This window comes from Morus notabilis, unplaced genomic scaffold (genome assembly GCF_000414095.1).
Source record: "Morus notabilis unplaced genomic scaffold, ASM41409v2 Scaffold187, whole genome shotgun sequence".
Lineage (NCBI taxonomy): Eukaryota > Viridiplantae > Streptophyta > Magnoliopsida > Rosales > Moraceae > Morus > Morus notabilis.
The window spans coordinates 18,504-35,733 of record NW_010360421.1 but is presented as its reverse complement, the minus strand read 5'-3'; the positions used below and the strand labels follow the sequence as shown (position 1 = coordinate 35,733).

The 17,230-nt window shown below is 36.9% G+C and overlaps 4 protein-coding genes across 4 annotated transcripts in view; 2 read left to right on the top strand and 2 right to left on the bottom strand.

The window, feature by feature from the left end:
• Positions 1-1,874: 1,874 nt before the first annotated feature.
• On the top strand, positions 1,875-9,532 carry LOC112091284 (ATP-dependent zinc metalloprotease FTSH 12, chloroplastic). The gene is made up of 19 exons (XM_024164469.1): positions 1,875-2,613; positions 2,998-3,182; positions 3,346-3,572; positions 4,292-4,569; positions 4,845-4,922; positions 5,066-5,308; positions 5,406-5,546; positions 5,651-5,818; positions 6,077-6,189; positions 6,400-6,616; positions 6,728-6,799; positions 7,269-7,388; positions 7,522-7,638; positions 7,737-7,913; positions 7,987-8,106; positions 8,217-8,291; positions 8,564-8,671; positions 8,956-9,036; positions 9,147-9,532. Exons 1-19 carry the CDS (start codon positions 2,233-2,235, stop codon positions 9,222-9,224), a joined length of 2,979 nt encoding a protein of 992 aa, XP_024020237.1. The 5' UTR covers positions 1,875-2,232; the 3' UTR covers positions 9,225-9,532.
• Positions 9,533-9,598: 66 nt separating this feature from the next.
• LOC112091285 (peroxisomal 2,4-dienoyl-CoA reductase) lies at positions 9,599-12,593 on the bottom strand. The gene is made up of 5 exons (XM_024164470.1): positions 12,332-12,593; positions 11,579-11,738; positions 10,916-11,088; positions 10,615-10,837; positions 9,599-10,065 (listed from the first exon to the last, which is right to left on the bottom strand). The coding sequence occupies exons 1-5, from the start codon at positions 12,515-12,517 to the stop codon at positions 9,911-9,913; spliced, it is 897 nt and encodes a 298-aa protein (XP_024020238.1). The 5' UTR covers positions 12,518-12,593; the 3' UTR covers positions 9,599-9,910.
• Positions 12,594-13,261: 668 nt separating this feature from the next.
• LOC21386558 (DEAD-box ATP-dependent RNA helicase 36) lies at positions 13,262-16,897 on the top strand. The gene is made up of 6 exons (XM_010096399.2): positions 13,262-13,991; positions 15,029-15,351; positions 15,559-15,762; positions 15,848-15,929; positions 16,035-16,133; positions 16,511-16,897. The coding sequence occupies exons 1-6, from the start codon at positions 13,368-13,370 to the stop codon at positions 16,667-16,669; spliced, it is 1,491 nt and encodes a 496-aa protein (XP_010094701.1). The 5' UTR covers positions 13,262-13,367; the 3' UTR covers positions 16,670-16,897.
• Positions 16,691-17,230, bottom strand: part of LOC112091286 — a 14,688-nt gene continuing 14,148 nt past the window's right edge. The window contains exon 3 of the mRNA XM_024164476.1: positions 16,691-16,732. Within this exon, the coding sequence (XP_024020244.1) occupies positions 16,691-16,732 (42 nt within the window). The remainder of the gene's footprint in view (positions 16,733-17,230) is intronic.

Genomic DNA, 17,230 nt, shown 5'->3' with positions numbered 1-17,230 from the left:
AACGTAACAGAAGAAAAACTGAGTAGTTTTCTTTCCTTTCCTTTTATGGGTAATCTGATAATGCTATATAAATAGTTCAGAAAAAAAAAAAACTTAAACGTTAAATATTTTTTTGATTAATGCTACATATTATAATTATTTTTAATATTACGAAAGTGCGTGGTTATAATTCTAAAAGGTTCATGAAATAAATGACCTCGTTCGTTTTGCTGATTCGAGTTTAGAATTCGAGTTTGGCTACAGTGAAAAACTCTCACAAATAATCACATTTAACTTTTTTATTACAGTAAAAAGTTCACACATATAATCACATCTCAACTCGAATCAGCAAAACGAACGAGGTTGTTTTGTTTTGCTGACGCTGACAAATAATTCCATAATGTGCCGTGAATCTTTCTTTCTTTCTGTTCTTTTTTTTATTATAATTTTTATGCTACCATGATCATGTGCTTCACTTTTATCTATAACAATATGCAGAAATCTCAATAATTTCACTATTTATGCATAGTATTTTAACTAAAACGACGCTAGTTTTGATTGAAATTTACCACTTATGAATAATGTTCACCGTTGAATTATTGTTCACTTTTTTTTTTTCATATTCTCTTTTTATCTTTTGCTTTTTTTTCCCAAAATTTTATATTTTTCACTGTTTGCTACTTTTCTAACTTTTTTTCTTTCATTTACCCAAATTAGTTTTTTCTTGTTAATAATAACATGGCAATTAAAACTTCACACTTGAATTACTCCAAATTAGTTTTTCTTTGTTAATAATAGCATGGTAATTAAAACTTAACACTTGAATTACTCCCCACGTGTATCGATCTCCTCACTGGCCGCCATGGATCTTCGAGATCCGTCTTCGCCGCTGACAGAGACGATGTGAGCATTGCGAACTAGATCCATCCTTGCCGCCATGTTTTCTTAGCGGAGTTCGACGCTGAGGAGCTCGATGCAAAGCTTCCCACCTCTGCCTCTTCCTTCGTCGGGAAATGCTTCCCCAAACAGATCGGCGACGTCGTTACTTTGAGGAGCCGATCCATTCCGCCGTGGAGATTTGCAGCATTTGCCTGGGCACCTCTAGATCTGCGACGAACCAAAAATACAGCACCATGCGCCAAGGCCAAAGACTTGCGGGAGATCTCTCTCATGGCCGCGCGTTCAAGATCCGTTATTGTTTTTTCATCATTTACATTTTTTTCTGATCTGGAATGTGATTTTTGTGATTTTTTTCTGTGAATTGGTTTTCCGGTTGGCAGCCGCCGTTAACGGTGGTTTTCGGACAATTTTTGGTGGTTACTGGTTGGTGACTCGGTGGTTCTTGATCGGTAACTAGTATCTTGCAAGATACCAATTAGTATCTTGTAAGATACCAAAGACTTGGTTGGCACCGGTAGTTGGTAGTTGTCGGTGACTACTACCGCCAGTGCTGGTGGTTGTTCGTCAGATACCACCGGATATCTTGATATTGTGGCTAGATACCAGCAGGTATCTTGGTTGGGAACTGATTTTCTGGTCAGAGACCTACTGTTATCTAAAGGTATATTTATGCCTCGTTTATTTCACTGATTCAAGTTTTTAGTTCTAGATTTTTACAGTCAAAAGCTCTCAGAAAATGTCACATTTAACTTTTTCTGCTACAGTGAAAAGCTCTCAGAAAAAATATCATATTTCAATTCGAATTGAAAACTCGAATCTACAAAATAGACGAGACTTTGGTATTTTAAATATAGTGCAGTGGTTGTGGTATTCTCTGCGAATCCAAGTTTAAAATCTGTGGCAGTTCTCTTTAAAGTCCAACACAACTATAGGTCCAAAACCCGATTAGATAGATCCAACCCAACTCGTCAGAAAGCCGGAAAAACACACATTCATCATTCATGATTCCATTTCATGTCATCTCTGGACTGAAACTCAGATGGAACGGAACCGCGCAAACAAATTAATAGAAAAACCACTGTCAATCAACGAACACTTGCTTTCAACAGTCAACTCTCATGCATTCCATTTATCCATTAGTAATATATATATGCACAAATTTGTTATTGTTTGTCTATAATATATACTCACCACCATTACTAGCCTTATATGGATAAAACCCAAAACCCCTAATTAAACCTCCTCAAAAAAAAAAAAAAAAAAAAAAATTTGTTTGTTGTAAAATGCTTTTCATGTACTTGTTCTTCTCCACCCAACATTCTCTTCTTCAATTCTGAGATCTTTACCCAAAAAATGGACCTTAAAATCTCCTACAAGCCAAACCCACTTCTCTTTTCCACTCCTTCACTCTCCCTAACGAAGCAAAGACACAAACTTTATCGTAAAAGACCTGAGTTTCGCGCTCTAGCCGCCGCAAATCCAAATGGGTCTGGTGGGTTTTCTTGGCGGAGTCTGTCTCGGTCGCTTCGGCAAGGCTCGGTCCGCTTCTGGTCCAATTTGGGCGACTCGGTCAAGAAGGAGACTGGGTTTGATTTGGAAGAAGCCAATGCGAGAGTGACTGAGTTTGCGGGGCGAGTCCGAGACGGGGTGAAGGTGAGTGGGAGCGAGTTGGACCGGTTCAGGACTGATGTGTTGGCCGAGTTTGTGGATTGGAACAAATGGCAGCATTGGAAGGTAAAAATCTGCTTAGCTTTAGCTTTTTCTTTCAAAAAAGCCCTTTTGTTGAGGGTTATGTTTGGTTTGTGAGAAAGTATGGGAAAACAGAAGGTTAAGGAAGATTCAAAGTTTTGGTCTTTTGAAGGTTTTCGGGCTGAAAGTGCATAGATTTTTCTTTTCTCATTAGTACGTGAGTTGGTAGCAGAGGACCTTTATTACTTAGCACGTTTTATTGTCTTTTACCTTGATCTGTATGTACTTGTTTTAATGACGCTTATTTAGGAAAATTTGTTATGAAAATTTCATTCCAAGGGTGAGGTCATGAATGATCTACATTGTCGAAATAGATCATGTAGGATAAGCTAAACAATGATAAAAAACATTCCCATTTGTTATTTCTAGGATTTGAAGTCTTGGGATTCTAAACGAATTGCTGCATTGGTTGTCTATATCTTTGTTGCCGCAATTTCTTCTCGAGGAATATACTTAGCGATTCGAGCTCCTTACCTAAATCGCCAAAGAAAAGAGTTGACAGAGGCTTATATGGAGGCATTGATTCCTGAGCCTTCTCCTACTAACGTAAGAAAGTAAGTCATTTTTCATTTTCCTTTTTTTATTTTATAATAATTGCAGCTCCCTAAGTTCTTCTTATTATTATTATTATTTTTTTTTTTAAGATTCAGATTTCTGGTTGTTTTATTTCTCCAGAGTTTGCATTTACTAAACGTAACATGCTTCCTATCAATGCAGGTTTAAGAAGAGTATCTGGAGGAAAACAACATCCAAAGGCTTGAAAATGAAGAAGTTTATTGAAAGACCTGACGGAACAATTGTTCGCGATAGTTCTTTTGTGGGTGAGGACGCATGGGATGATGATCCAGAGCTGCCTCAGGAAAACATAATGCAAATTCTTGATGGCGACACAAAATTAAAACCAGAAGAAAAGAAAGAGGTTAAGCAAGAATTGGGAATTTCAGGTTTGTTTGGATGTGCACTCCATGCATAATATCACGTCTATTTTGGCCTTAAGTTTTGCATTACATATCATCCATGCATATTCTCGCTATTATTTATTTGTTCTTGTGTCTAACGAGAGACGTGCTATCTGGCACTTGCATCAAGGACCTGAGTTTCTTCATGCTTCTGTTAATATTAATACGAGGAGATTTTGGTTCAGATTCTATTTGAAATACTAACAGTAGACTAACAATATACTGTACCTGTGCATGGCAAACTATTTAAATCACCCGCTGATTGAGATGTTTATGAATTAGAGTTCTGTCTTACATATTTCTTTACATATACTTTTCCCAATTCTGTCCTGCAATTTACTCTTAGTAGGATTTTAGGATTGAATAAGGAACTTTTACACACAGTTGAAGTCTAAGTTATCGGTGCATCTTTTACATGAATCAAGAGGTTACAAACATACAGCAACTAAATCATGGTTACTATCAATGAATTATGTGTTGTACTTATTAGAATTTTTGTTATCTTTTTTGTCCATCGGCTAACTTCAGTTATACTTTCCTTTAGTTCAATGAAGTTCCTGTTTTTACCAACAAAAAAAAAAAAGAATTGTATCGGAGGGGGTAGGGAAATTTTCTTCAACTCTCCCTCTTATAGTTATGATCTATATGTTTGGGAATCATAGTGCTTTTCTTTTATTTATTTATTTTGTGTCTTTGCTTTGCAGGTGAAATTCGGGAAGGTGGAGGAATGTGGCGTGAAAGACTTCAAAAGTGGAACGAGATCATCGAAAAGGAAAAGTTAACTGAACAAGTAGATTCCCAAAATGCTAAATATGCAGTTGAATTTGACATGAAAGAGGTTGAGAACAGTCTTCGCAAGGATCTTGTGGAAAAGACAACAGAGATACAAGGAACTAGGGCGTTGTGGATTTCTAAGAGATGGTGGCTATATCGTCCCAAACTTCCTTACACTTATTTTCTTCAAAAACTAGATAGCTCTGAGGTAAGTCGTCGCATTCCTGTGATATAGTTTTCTTTTCTCTTTATGGTATGCTCACTGATATTTTGTTTCCTACTATCTATTTGATTTCAAGTTTTGTGTGTGTATTGGTTTATGAAAAGACGTTATAGCATTTCATTTTCTTGCTCACCTTAAACACCGAGTGCTAATGGTATATAATTATCGATTCCAAACATCTGATTATGTTGTAAATTAGTGGCATACATGTAAAAGTACATGGCATGCAGTTTCTGATGCAAAATGATTCTTTTGGACAGGTTGCTGCCGTTGTATTTACAGAGGATCTAAAGAGAGTATATGTCACAATGAAAGAAGGTTTTCCACTAGAATATATTGTAAGTTGAGTGGAAGAAAACTCCATAAATGAAAAGCAATTGCAGATATGATATATATATATATATATATATTTTTTTTGGTAACTATCAAATCCAAATTTTCTCTCCTCAACATATAGTTAATTTTATTTCTTTTTTGTTAGGTTGATATTCCCCTAGATCCATACTTGTTTGAGACTATTTCGAGTTCTGGTGTTGAAGTAGACCTCCTTCAGAAGCGTCAGATCCATTACTTATTGAAAGTCGTGATTGCTTTAGCGCCTGGAATTCTGATTCTTTGGCTTTTAAGGGAATCCTCGATGCTTATGCTCATCACATCAAAGCGTTTTCTTCACAAGAAGTATAATCAACTTTATGATATGGCTTATGCAGAAAATTTCATCTTGGTAAAATATTTTGTATTTTGATTTCTCAAATTATTTTTTCCGTTATTGTCATTTCTTTAAATTTTTTTGTTCTCATTTCATTTACTATTTCATTCAGCCAGTTGGAGATGTTGGCGAAACAAAATCAATGCGCAAGGAAGTGGTATTAGGAGGTGACGTTTGGGATCTTCTTGATGAGCTCATGATTTATATGGGAAACCCAATGCAGTACTATGAAAGAGGCGTGCAGTTTGTTCGGGTATTTTATTTTATTTTATTTAATTATGTGCTCTAATGGATTGAGGCAAGGAGATGAGGTTAGCACTTGAGAATGTAATGTGACCAAGTCTATGTGAATTACAGGGCGTTCTTCTCTCTGGACCTCCTGGAACAGGAAAAACACTTTTTGCAAGGACACTTGCAAAAGAAAGTGGACTGCCATTTGTTTTTGCTTCTGGTGCTGAGTTCACAGATAGCGAAAAGAGTGGCGCTGCTCGAATAAATGAGATGTTTTCCATTGCAAGGAGAAATGTGAGCATTCTTCTGTTTCCTTTTTCCTTTTTCATTTGAATTTTATGTTCTGCACGAAATTTAGAGGGTAAGCCCAGGAGCTTTTATCAAGCCCGTAAATTGAACTGTTTAGAACTTAAATTAGTAAATTTACACAATGGGGAAGCCGTAGTTAATCCATCTCCATTCTCCATTCTCTATTCTCCATCCCTTTTCTTATTCTTTTTATTTAATGTATTTTTTACAAATGTTCCAACTTATTAGCTGTCCTTTGTGCAGGCTCCTGCTTTTGTGTTCGTGGATGAAATTGACGCAATTGCTGGAAGACATGCGAGAAAGGATCCCAGAAGAAGGGCAACATTTGAGGCTCTGATAGCACAGCTTGAAGGAGAGTAAGTTATGCAGCCCAAAAGGAAATGTATCTATTTGTTTTTTAACTGGCTGGAATTCTCAGGGCAATGGAGTTCCATAACAATTCAGTTATTCATTTTGTAGCTTGCTTGTTTTCTATTATAATGTTTCAGTGGTAATGAGTGGTTTTTCTTGATAGATGTTACAAAAGCTGTTGCTGATTTCTTCATATTTATGCTTGTCATGTTTAGGAAGGAAAAAACTGGTGTTGATAGATTCTCACTTAGACAAGCGGTAATATTCATCTGTGCAACCAATAGGCCAGATGAGTTGGACCTTGAATTTGTTCGTCCAGGACGGATTGACCGTCGTTTGTACATAGGTTTGCCCGATTCGAAGCAACGAGTTCAAATTTTTGGTGTGCATAGTGCAGGAAAGCAGCTAGCAGATGATGTAGACTTTGGAAAAGTAAGCTTTGGTTTGTTTTCAGTTTGTTAAAGTGGTGCTTGTTTGATGCTTGTACTTGGTAAAGTAAATACAATCTGGTTTTTTGGCTTTGTTCTTTTTTGGACTGTACAGCTCGTCTTCCGTACAGTTGGATTTTCTGGTGCAGATATCCGGAATCTTGTCAACGAAGCAGCAATTATGTCGGTAAGTTGAATGGTTACGTGTATGAAGTGAGACCTTGCTTTATCTTTTAGTTTGTGTGTCTAAAGTTATACAATGTCATTGCAAAATTGCCTTTAGGTGTTTGTGGAAATATGATAATATGTTTTCCTGATTATTTAGCAGTTTCACGCGAGTTAGTTGCTTTGAATTGCTATATCCTTAAGAAGTTTTGTAACATTGGTGAAGATAATTTTTTCTCATGTCCTTTTGAAAATTTTAAGCAGTTTGCTGTTTTTGAAAACTTACACATGCAACTAGCAGAAATGATCCTATTCCTCCTGGCTATCATACGTTGTGGTCTGTCAGCCGAATGTTCCAAATCCTCAAGTTATCTTTAACGCATTTTAGCAATTCCTTCTAGTTAAATAGTTATGTTCCTTCTTTTTATTTTATTTTTTTATTTTTTTTTTATTTTAAGTGACTGCTGATTGCACACAACTTCATATTGCAGGTGAGAAAAGGACATTCCAAAATTCACCAGCAAGATATTGTTGACGTATTAGACAAACAATTGCTGGAGGGTATGGGTGTACTTCTCACTGAAGAAGAGCAACGAAAATGTGAAGAAAGTGTAAGCGTCTCCACACGGTTCTCCTTTTCTTTTCCTTTTTTGAAACTCACACAGTTCTTTTGTTGGTTCTAAAGAAAGTAAGAACTGCTGATACAATTTCTTTAATCATTGGTTGCTTAAAATTACATACCAGGTGTCTTATGAAAAGAAGAGGCTGCTGGCTGTACATGAAGCTGGTCACATAGTCTTAGCTCATTTGTTTCCACAGTTTGATTGGCATGCTTTCTCTCAGCTCCTGCCTGGTGGCAAGGTACAAATTCTGGCGGCAGAATGGGATTCTTGGTGGATTCTATTAAAAGTTTTAAAAGATGTTTTTTCTTGAGGGGTTTTCCTTTTTGACATGTGTAGGAAACTGCAATTTCTGTGTTTTATCCCCGAGAAAATATGGTGGACCAAGGTTACACAACATTCGGCTACATGAAGATGCAAATGGTGGTTGCACATGGTGGTCGTTGTGCCGAGCGTGTTGTATATGGTGATGATATAACTGATGGGGGAAGGGATGATCTTGAAAAGATAACAAAGGTAACTGCGGGTTTTCTCTTTTAAGCTATGTTTAGAAGAGTGCCTTTAATATAAGCCAAGTTGATCTCTTCAGATTGCTCGAGAGATGGTTATCAGCCCTCAAAACCGGAGGTTGGGGCTCCTTCCTTTAACAAAAAGAATTGGACTAGTGGATCGACCGGATAATCCAGATGGCGAGTTGATAAGATACAGAGTAATCTCTTTCCATTTGAAAGTTGCCAAATTGATAACATGCTTCATATCTTGAACTCTTTTAATTGATATTTTAATCAGTCTAATTTTTCTTATTATCATTCCTCATAGTGGGACGATCCACATGTGATTCCTGCCAAAATGACGCCTGAAGTGTCCGAGCTATTTAATCGAGAATTGACGCGGGTAAAATAATTTGCTTTTGTATTATTATTATTATTATTTTGCTTCGCTAAGAGGCCAATGAGTAGAAGGTGACAAGGTGTTTCATGTTTATATGACCGAAAGAGGAAAAAAATAAAATGAAAGGCATAATGTCCTATAACAAGTGGTGCTCTTTATGCTTCTCATTATTTTTCTAGTTAGGTGATCTATTAAGATGCCAATCCATCTCAATTTTATGATTTTTTGGTGAATGAAATGGGATGTTATGAAATGTGATATTGCTTTGCTTGCAGTATATTGAAGAAACAGAAGAGCTTGCAATGAATGCTCTGAGGAACAATAGACACATACTGGACCTGATAACCACGGAATTATTGGAGAAGTCGAGGATAACTGGACTAGTAAGCTAACAAACACCGTCTTCTAATTTCAGCTTCTTCACACGTATTTTGATTTTAGAAGAGAAAAGAAAAGAAAAATGATTTTAGAACAAGACAATTGTACTTTTTAGCTCACGAACACCATTTTTTAATTTCAGCTTCTTCATGTGTACTTTTTTTCTTTTTTGAGGATGGATGTCGACTTAATTCTCACCTTTCAGATGCCAACTTTTAATAAAATAGTCGGGGTCTAAACCCATGTAGTTTTATATGTTTCATAACTATCTTGGCTTTCCTTTTGGTAGGAGGTTGAAGAGAAAATGAAGGGCCTTTCTCCTGTTATGTTTGAAGATTACGTAAAGCCATACCAGATAAACTTGGAAGAGGTAAATTCCTTTTTTCTTCTGACCAGTAAAGAGAATATTATTGCTAGTTTCATTATTAACCTTGAGGAAGAATTTTTTTAACATTGAACATATACCACATTGCTTGTTAGGAGGGACCGTTGCCGCATAATGATCGATTGCGATATCATTCATTGGACATATATCCTGCACCATTGCACAGATGTTAAACACTTACAGATGGAAATCTCGCGATGTCAGTTCTTTGCGTAAAAAACCAAATGCTCAAGTTACTGCCATCCAAAAGTTTGGGAACTGCGTTGTCGACAAAACCAATTGACCATGACGTGATGTTCAAGGCTATTTAGAGTATTTTTTCGTAAATGCCGAGCCTCTTCAAAGCCAAGAAGTCCACACATATTTGCAGCGGAGCGTTTAATAAATTTTGCAACCAATCCAGATGCTGGTTGACAAAGGAGTTAAATTTGTTGCAGTTCCTGAGGCCGAAACATTGCTAGCAGAATGTCGACTAGATCACCCTAACACACAAGCGTTTCAGTTTTCTTTATAGGCAAAAGGCGTAATGTAGACAATCATTCTTATATTATGTTCAGATGAGGCTTGACGATGCTTCATGCCAGTTTTGTATTTGATTGGTAATTATTCCTTTTCCTTTGCAATTGATAATAAAGTTTTCTGGTAAAAGAAATAAAAAAAGGTATTCTGAATTTCTGATTGCTACTGTTTAAGTGTTGCAAACAACATACAGGAACAGATATCCAAAATATTAATGAGCCAATAAACTATTTAGGAATCAAGTCCTTTCTTGAAATACTTATGGTAGCTATTTGACTAGCCAAGTTTTGCAGCCTTCGGGGTTTTGGCATTACCCATACAAAATGATTTCATCCTGTCTTTATATCTTGCTTCTTGCGACTCCTACCTGTACATCTCTAGACCTCTTCTCCACAGATCTTGAAAGCTGTTTAACTTCCTCTTTCGGTAGATGGCGAGGGCGGCTCAGCCAGAGTCCTCCATCAACTACCATAACCGTTCCATTAATGTATTTACCTGCATGGTTCACACAACCCCCAAAAAAAATAAATATTTAGTTGCACTCTTAAATACCTATCCAAACTTAGAGAATCAAATTCAAGTTTCAACAACACCTAGAATTCTGTATACGATATCAGAGTTCCACTCTTTTGGGCATGTCTACTAGTCGCAGAAATGTTTCCCTTTCATGCCTATTCATGTGTTTACTTGGGAAATGAAAAGCACGAATTTGGTGGGGGTCACATGATGTAGGGAATGAGCAAAAATAGAACCAATTCTGAGTTACCTCATGGTACTATTTCCCTTTCAATTGGAATAAACCACAAAAGTACTTAGGTAACCTTAATAAATCTACCCAATAATGATATGCAGGTAAATGAAAACCAGAAAAGGAATCAACGATCCTCTTTCTTATGCCTTTTCTTTTACTTTCCAGCACGTTTCCCTTTCCCATTACATTATATTACAAGTTAGTAAACACGTCCTCTATACTTGGCGAGGATTGGAAAATAGTTCCATGCAAATAGGAATGCATCCGCATACGGGAGTGAAGCCACTACTGACCTGCATCTGAAGAGAGATAGAGAGCAGCCATTGCAATATCCCATTTCTCTCCTAACTTGTACAAGGGCATGTAGTCTTTAGCTTTGCTATTTATCTCCTGAGGCGCGAGTTTACTCATTCCAGCAGTATCACCAATAGGACCAGGTGCAATCCCATTGACCCTAATATCATAGTCAGTCCCCCACTCCAATGCCAAGTTTCTTGTTGTAGCATCAACAGCCGCCTGCAGCGACGAGAAATTTAAAGACGAAACTCAATGTGGAAAATAGATCTATGCTACATCTAAAAATGTAAACCCGACCTTGGCTGCAGACACATGAATTTGGTACCACGAAGCTGTATAATGTAAGGTAGCGGTGATGTTCAATATTACTCCACCACTATCAGATGAGCTCCTTCCTGGCCCTCCTTTCTTGAGATACTTGAGTGCTTCATGGCACATTGTGAATGTACCAACAGCATCGATGTCCAAAACTAAAAGGAATAGACAAATTTAATTGCAAGTTACTGATGAGAAGTCTGCTATAAAAGTTCAACGACCAAAAACAAAAGAGTAAACAAAATGATTTTGTCAACTTTCAAGCGAGCAAGTTTATAGGAAACAAAAAATAAAAAATAAAAACAAATATAAGAATGAAACAGTGATGAGGCTCGGTTGACCAAAGAAATGTTTATTCACGTGTGCTGGAACTTCTTCATAATGAGACGGTCAATTACACTTCAGTTTTGACCTTAATACGATGATTTTCCTAATCAACAAAATTTGAATTCTCCAGCTTTTACCATAACCCAATTCTCAGGCTTTCAAGGATTAATACTCTATTCCAAAAATATATATATTAATATTAATCTATTCCAATATATATATATATATATATATATATTTTATATATACTAACCCGTAGTATAATGCAAAAAAAAAAAGTAAAAAAAAAATATGTTGACAACAATTACAACACCCAACCTGTTCGAAACCCATTAGGGGACAAATTTTCTGGCGAGACAAGAAAATTCCCAGCTGCAGCATTCACAAGTATGTCAAGCCTACCAAAATGCTGAAAAGTCGATTCCACAACTCGTTTCGCATCTTCAGGCTTTCGAACATCCCCCTGGAACCCAACAGCCTGAGATAAAAAAAAGGATATAATTGAGATATATTACAAATTAAATCCATTGAAAGGCCATGGATCCATAGAAGTAAATCAATTTACTGATAATGTAAATTTAAGTTTAAACAAATACGTGAAAGAAAACAAACCCAATTGAAAATTCAACTATAAAATGGCCTCTTAACAGGCCATTTAAAATGCATGTTATGTCAACCAAAAACTAAGATAAGACCACTGCAGCATAGAGAACAGCTCAATTAGATTGAAACATTGAACCAGTAAGTTCTGATCGAAAATTTTAAAACAAAACATAATCTTTGTTAATCCAAGCCAATAAACGTGATTTTTCTTTTTCCTTCCACATCCCATGTAAACCGTGATTCCTAAAAGTTGCTCTCTACAAAATAACCCGAAAACAAAAGAAAGAATATTAACAAAGCTCCTCAATTCATATGCAGAATTTCTTCTCATACGATCATGAATTATATACTGTGTACTGTGATCGGTTATTCACGTTAATTAGCTCAAATGGGCACCCATACAATCATAAAAAGCAGCGATTTGGCTTCTATATATATATATATACAGACACACATATAAGGAAGTACCGGAATTCCAAGCGAGCGAAGAGAATCGACGGCGGAGTCGATGACATGCTTTCGTCGACCCATGACGGCAACAGAGGCGCCATGTTTGCCGAACTCTGTCGAAATCTCGAGCCCAATTCCCGATGCGCCTCCAGTTATCAGAGCCACCTTTCCTTTAACTATATCTGCCCTGAACGGCGACTCCATTTTCTCTCTCTAGCTTTCTCTCTCTATGTTTCGTTTACTTGCGATTGCCAAATGGCAAATACTATTGGGTTTGTCTGTTATTTCTCTTTCTATATGTCTTCGAACTGGGTCGTTAATGGAAATACGTCACCACTAACGTCAGTGAGAAATGAGAAATGTGGTTCACACGAAAGGGAAATTTTCTAAAATTGTCCTTTCTGTTTGATTTATATTATACCCTTTGTATTTTGAAAATTCAATATGTATGTTTAGAGTTGTTTAGTTTATTGATTTAAATTTTTAATTTAAATTGAGATTTAATTTTATATAAAAAAATTTTATTGTAATAAAAAAATTAAATATAAATATTTTTAAAATTTTTTTACTATAATAAAATTTAAATTTTAAATTTAAATCGGTGAAATAATAAAGATCTCGATATTGTAATTTCCGTTGGCCGGTCAATAAATATTTTTTAAAAAAATTTTAAATACAAAAAATGTCTGTACTTTTCCTAAAAAAAGATGTCGGTACTAAAATGGTAAATACTAATAAATAATAATATGAGGAGGATTATCGAGTTACGCTCAAATATATGGGTACCTTTGCAATTTTGCTCGCAACAAATTTAGTTCGCAAAACTAATTGATTCCCGCCATAAACTTCTGGCCCACTGTTTCCTTGGGCTAACATTTCACAACCCATTAGGTTCCGGCCCAAACCACTACAATGCTGTTATGTTCCCTTCGCAATCCAAACAAAAAATTTTCCGGGAAAATATTTGGCGGCGGAAAACAACAGAGTGAAAAAATAGAGAAAATCTGTAATACATCCCAAATAGTCCCTGAATTTCTCAATCTACATAATCAGAATGGAAGAAGGAGAAGAAATCACCATAGATAAGAGCTTCCCTCTCTTCTCCAAATCCTCGAAAAACCCTAAACCCCGCTCAAAACCCAACCCCAAACCCTTCGCTGGCGCCGCCGATGATGACTCCGACAGCGGCGGAGGAGAACCGCACGTGGAGAAATCGACGGATGCCTCGTCGGCGGCGTCGTTCAAGGAACTCGGGCTTGCGGAGTGGGCCGTGCGGACGTGCAAGGAGCTCGGGATGAGGCGGCCGACGGTGGTCCAGGCCCACTGCATCCCGAAGATACTGGCGGGCCGCGACGTGCTGGGCCTGGCCCAGACCGGGAGCGGCAAAACGGCGGCGTTCGCGCTGCCGATCCTGCAGCGGCTGGCGGACGACCCGTTCGGCGTGTTCGCGTTGGTGGTGACGCCGACGAGGGAGCTGGCGTACCAGCTGGCGGAGCAGTTTAGGGCTTTGGGATCGTGTATATATTTGAAGTGTTCCGTGATTGTCGGAGGCATGGATATGCTGACGCAAGCCAAAAGCTTGATGGCCAGACCTCATGTCGTCATCGCCACGCCCGGGAGAATCAAGGTCTTGCTTGAAGAGAATCCCGATATTCCTCGTCTCTTTGCGAAGACCAAGGTGAATGTGATTTCAATTTTCACTTTTTTGGGTTAAGTAATGTCTGGGAATCGGAAAGTTTCTAGCTTTGTTATAATAGAAGCTGTAATGGAGTTTGGTTTGGGAATCCTTGTTTGAATGTTTTTGTTAGGATCTATTTTCGCTCGGTTTTCATTTTCCTTTCGGCTTCCTGAAATTGGAAAGCTTGTAGCTTTGCATTGTAGAAGCTATGATGTTGTAGGATATGCATATTGAACCTGTAATGGGTTCAATATGGAGTTGGGTTTTGGGAATCCTTGTTTGAATGTTTTCTTTTCCATCTATTTTCTTTCCATTTTTGTTTTCCTTCTAGAAATTGGAAAGGTTGTAGGTTTGCATGTAGAAGCTGTGATGTTGAAGTATAAGCTGGTTGAAACCGTAACTGAGCTGCGTTTTGTGAAATCTTTTATTTGAATGCTTTTCTTAGAATCTGGTGTTCTCTCCGTTATATTTTTCCCCTTAGGTGGTGAAGTATTTCTTTTTGTATTGTTTTTCATGAACTTATTGTTTATAGACTAGTTTAATAGGGTTGCTTCCGTTTCTTTTCTTGGATCAATTGTTGGGTTTTGAAAAGGAGTAGTGTAGAATGTGTATGTTGATTGTTGAACCTGTAATGAAGTTGGGTTTTTTCGATTCGCTTTATTTGGATGTTTTTCTTGGAGTTTGGTTTCTCTCCATTGTTGTTGTTCCTTTTATTTTTACACATAAGGTACTGACTATAGGTATTTTCTTTTCATGTTTTTCCTGTTCCATGAACAAACCGTGTATACTTTCTTAACCTTTGCGTGAGTTTCTGGTTTGGATGAGTCTAACATAGTTGTGGGTGTTTGGTTTAAGAGGAGTTGGTGTAGAATATGCATGCTAAACCTTTAATGGAGTTGGATTTTGAAATCTTTTACTTGAATTTTTGTCTTAGGGTCTAGTTTCTCTCCATTAGTTTCCTTTCCTCAGATCATAAATTTTCTTTTTTGTTATTTTCTGTGTACTTATTCTTTCTACTGCCTTTATGTTCTCTTCAGTTTCTAGTTTTGGATGAGGCAGATAGAGTTTTGGATGTTGGGTTCGAAGAGGAGTTGAAAGTGGTGTTTCAGTGCTTGCCAAAGAATCGACAGACTTTGTTATTTTCTGCCACAATGACTAGTGACCTTCAGACGCTTCTTGAGCTTTCTGCAAATAAGGCATACTTTTATGAGGCATATGAAGGGTTCAAGACAGTTGAAACTCTTAAGCAGCAGTATCTTCTTGTACCCAAAGATGTGAAGGATGTTTATCTGGTACACACTTTGTCTAAGATGGAAGATATGGGTATTCGTTCCGCCATGATATTTGTCTCAACTTGCAGGTATATTCTGAATTTAAGCTGGATGGTCTGCTTTTTCTTGTGCTGTTTGATTGATTTTCTTTCTGCTTTTACTTCTGATTATCATCAATATGATAACTACACTACGTATTGAAATCTCTTATTACCTGCAGTTTGACGTTCTCTAATTTCTTGGAAGTATATTCGGGTAATTATGTATATTTTTCCTTCTTTATAATGTGGATGCAGAAGTTGTCACCTTTTGAGTTTGTTACTGGAAGAGCTGGATCAGAAAGTTGTGGCATTGCATTCATTCAATTCTCAGTCTCTAAGGTTATCTGCATTACATCGCTTTAAATCCGGTCAGGTTCCCATATTGCTCGCTACGGATGTTGCCAGTCGTGGTTTGGATATTCCTACAGTTGATCTTGTCATCAACTATGATATTCCAAGGTATTTATTTGATTGAATCGTTACCATTACTATAGTTTTCACCAACTTGCAGTTGACGTAAAATTTAATGGCCATCCCACTGCAGGTTTCCAAGAGATTATGTTCATCGTGTGGGGCGTACTGCAAGAGCAGGCAGAGGAGGGTTAGCTGTCAGCTTTGTTTCACAGGTTAGTATTATATAAATGACGAGTAAAATGTTGGACGGGTGGATTTAATGTCTGTTTGGTGTCTATATATATCTTTTGCTAATGGTGGGGACATGCATTTTGCAGAACGACATAGACCTTATTCGTGAAATAGAAGCTGTTCTTGGGAAACAATTGGATAAGTTCGAGTGCAAAGAGAACGAGGTGCTAGATGATATCAAAATGGTAAGATACCAAAGGACAATTGGTCTGTTTCTTTTAAAAGAGTTTCTTCCTGAATTACAAATTTTTAGAGCTTTAGGCTTCCACAGATATTTGTTACTCTTCTTTTCTCGAAGTGCCATAAACGGTCAACTAAAGTGTTTAAAAGTTATAGACAGTCTGAGATATTCTGCTTTTTGAGGCCAGATTTTCTTCACATTTTTCTTTTCCCCTGAAAGTGCCCTTGTGGGCTTAAAGTTCTAAAGACTTGTATAAACGGTATTTTCATTAATTCAGATTGACGGCTCGTTAAATCTTAGCATTTGCTGCATCTCTGCTCCTGTTTGATGAAAAAGGACGTATATCCGACTCTGGTTGTGTGTTTCTTACTTGATATGCAGGTTTACAGCGCTAGACGCGTGGCGATAATGAAGATGAGGGATGATGGCTTTGAGGAGAAGGCCAAAGATAGGAGAAAGCAGAAACTAAAGACGCTAGCAGAGAGAGGATTATTGAATAAGAGAAGTAAGAAGAGGAAAAGAGAGAAAAAAACCTGCTGAATAATATAGGATGATCCGCTGTCATTGTAAAAGGCCTTTTTGATCAGTAGAATATTCTTGTAACTTAATCCACAAGAGAAGAAAAGAGGGATCATAGAGTTTTGTGTTTGTTATTTAAACCGGCGAAAATTAATTGTATCGAGAACATCGTTCATGAAAGGAAAATCTTAGATTTTCCCCCCCTAATTTTGAGCTTAATAAGATTTCTTGGGCATCAGATTTGTCGTTTCTCTTCTTGTTTGTTTGTTTGTTTTTGTTTTTTTTGCTAATCGTCGTTTCTCTTCTTTTGTACCCTTTATGCTGTCTCTGTTCAGTAGTCGGAAAAGCAGTCTAGTCGACCAATGATAAATTCTAGGGATGGGTGTGTTTATTTTGAGAGATGCATAGTTTAAATTATGATTTTTAATTTTCTTATAATATTTTTTTTAATAAAAAATTTAAATTTTAAAGGTTAAGATTATAAATTATGATTTAAATCTATCAATTAAACACACCCTTATTTTTTTTTTAAATATAAATACTATACTTGAATTTTGAATGAATTATATAAAATATATATAT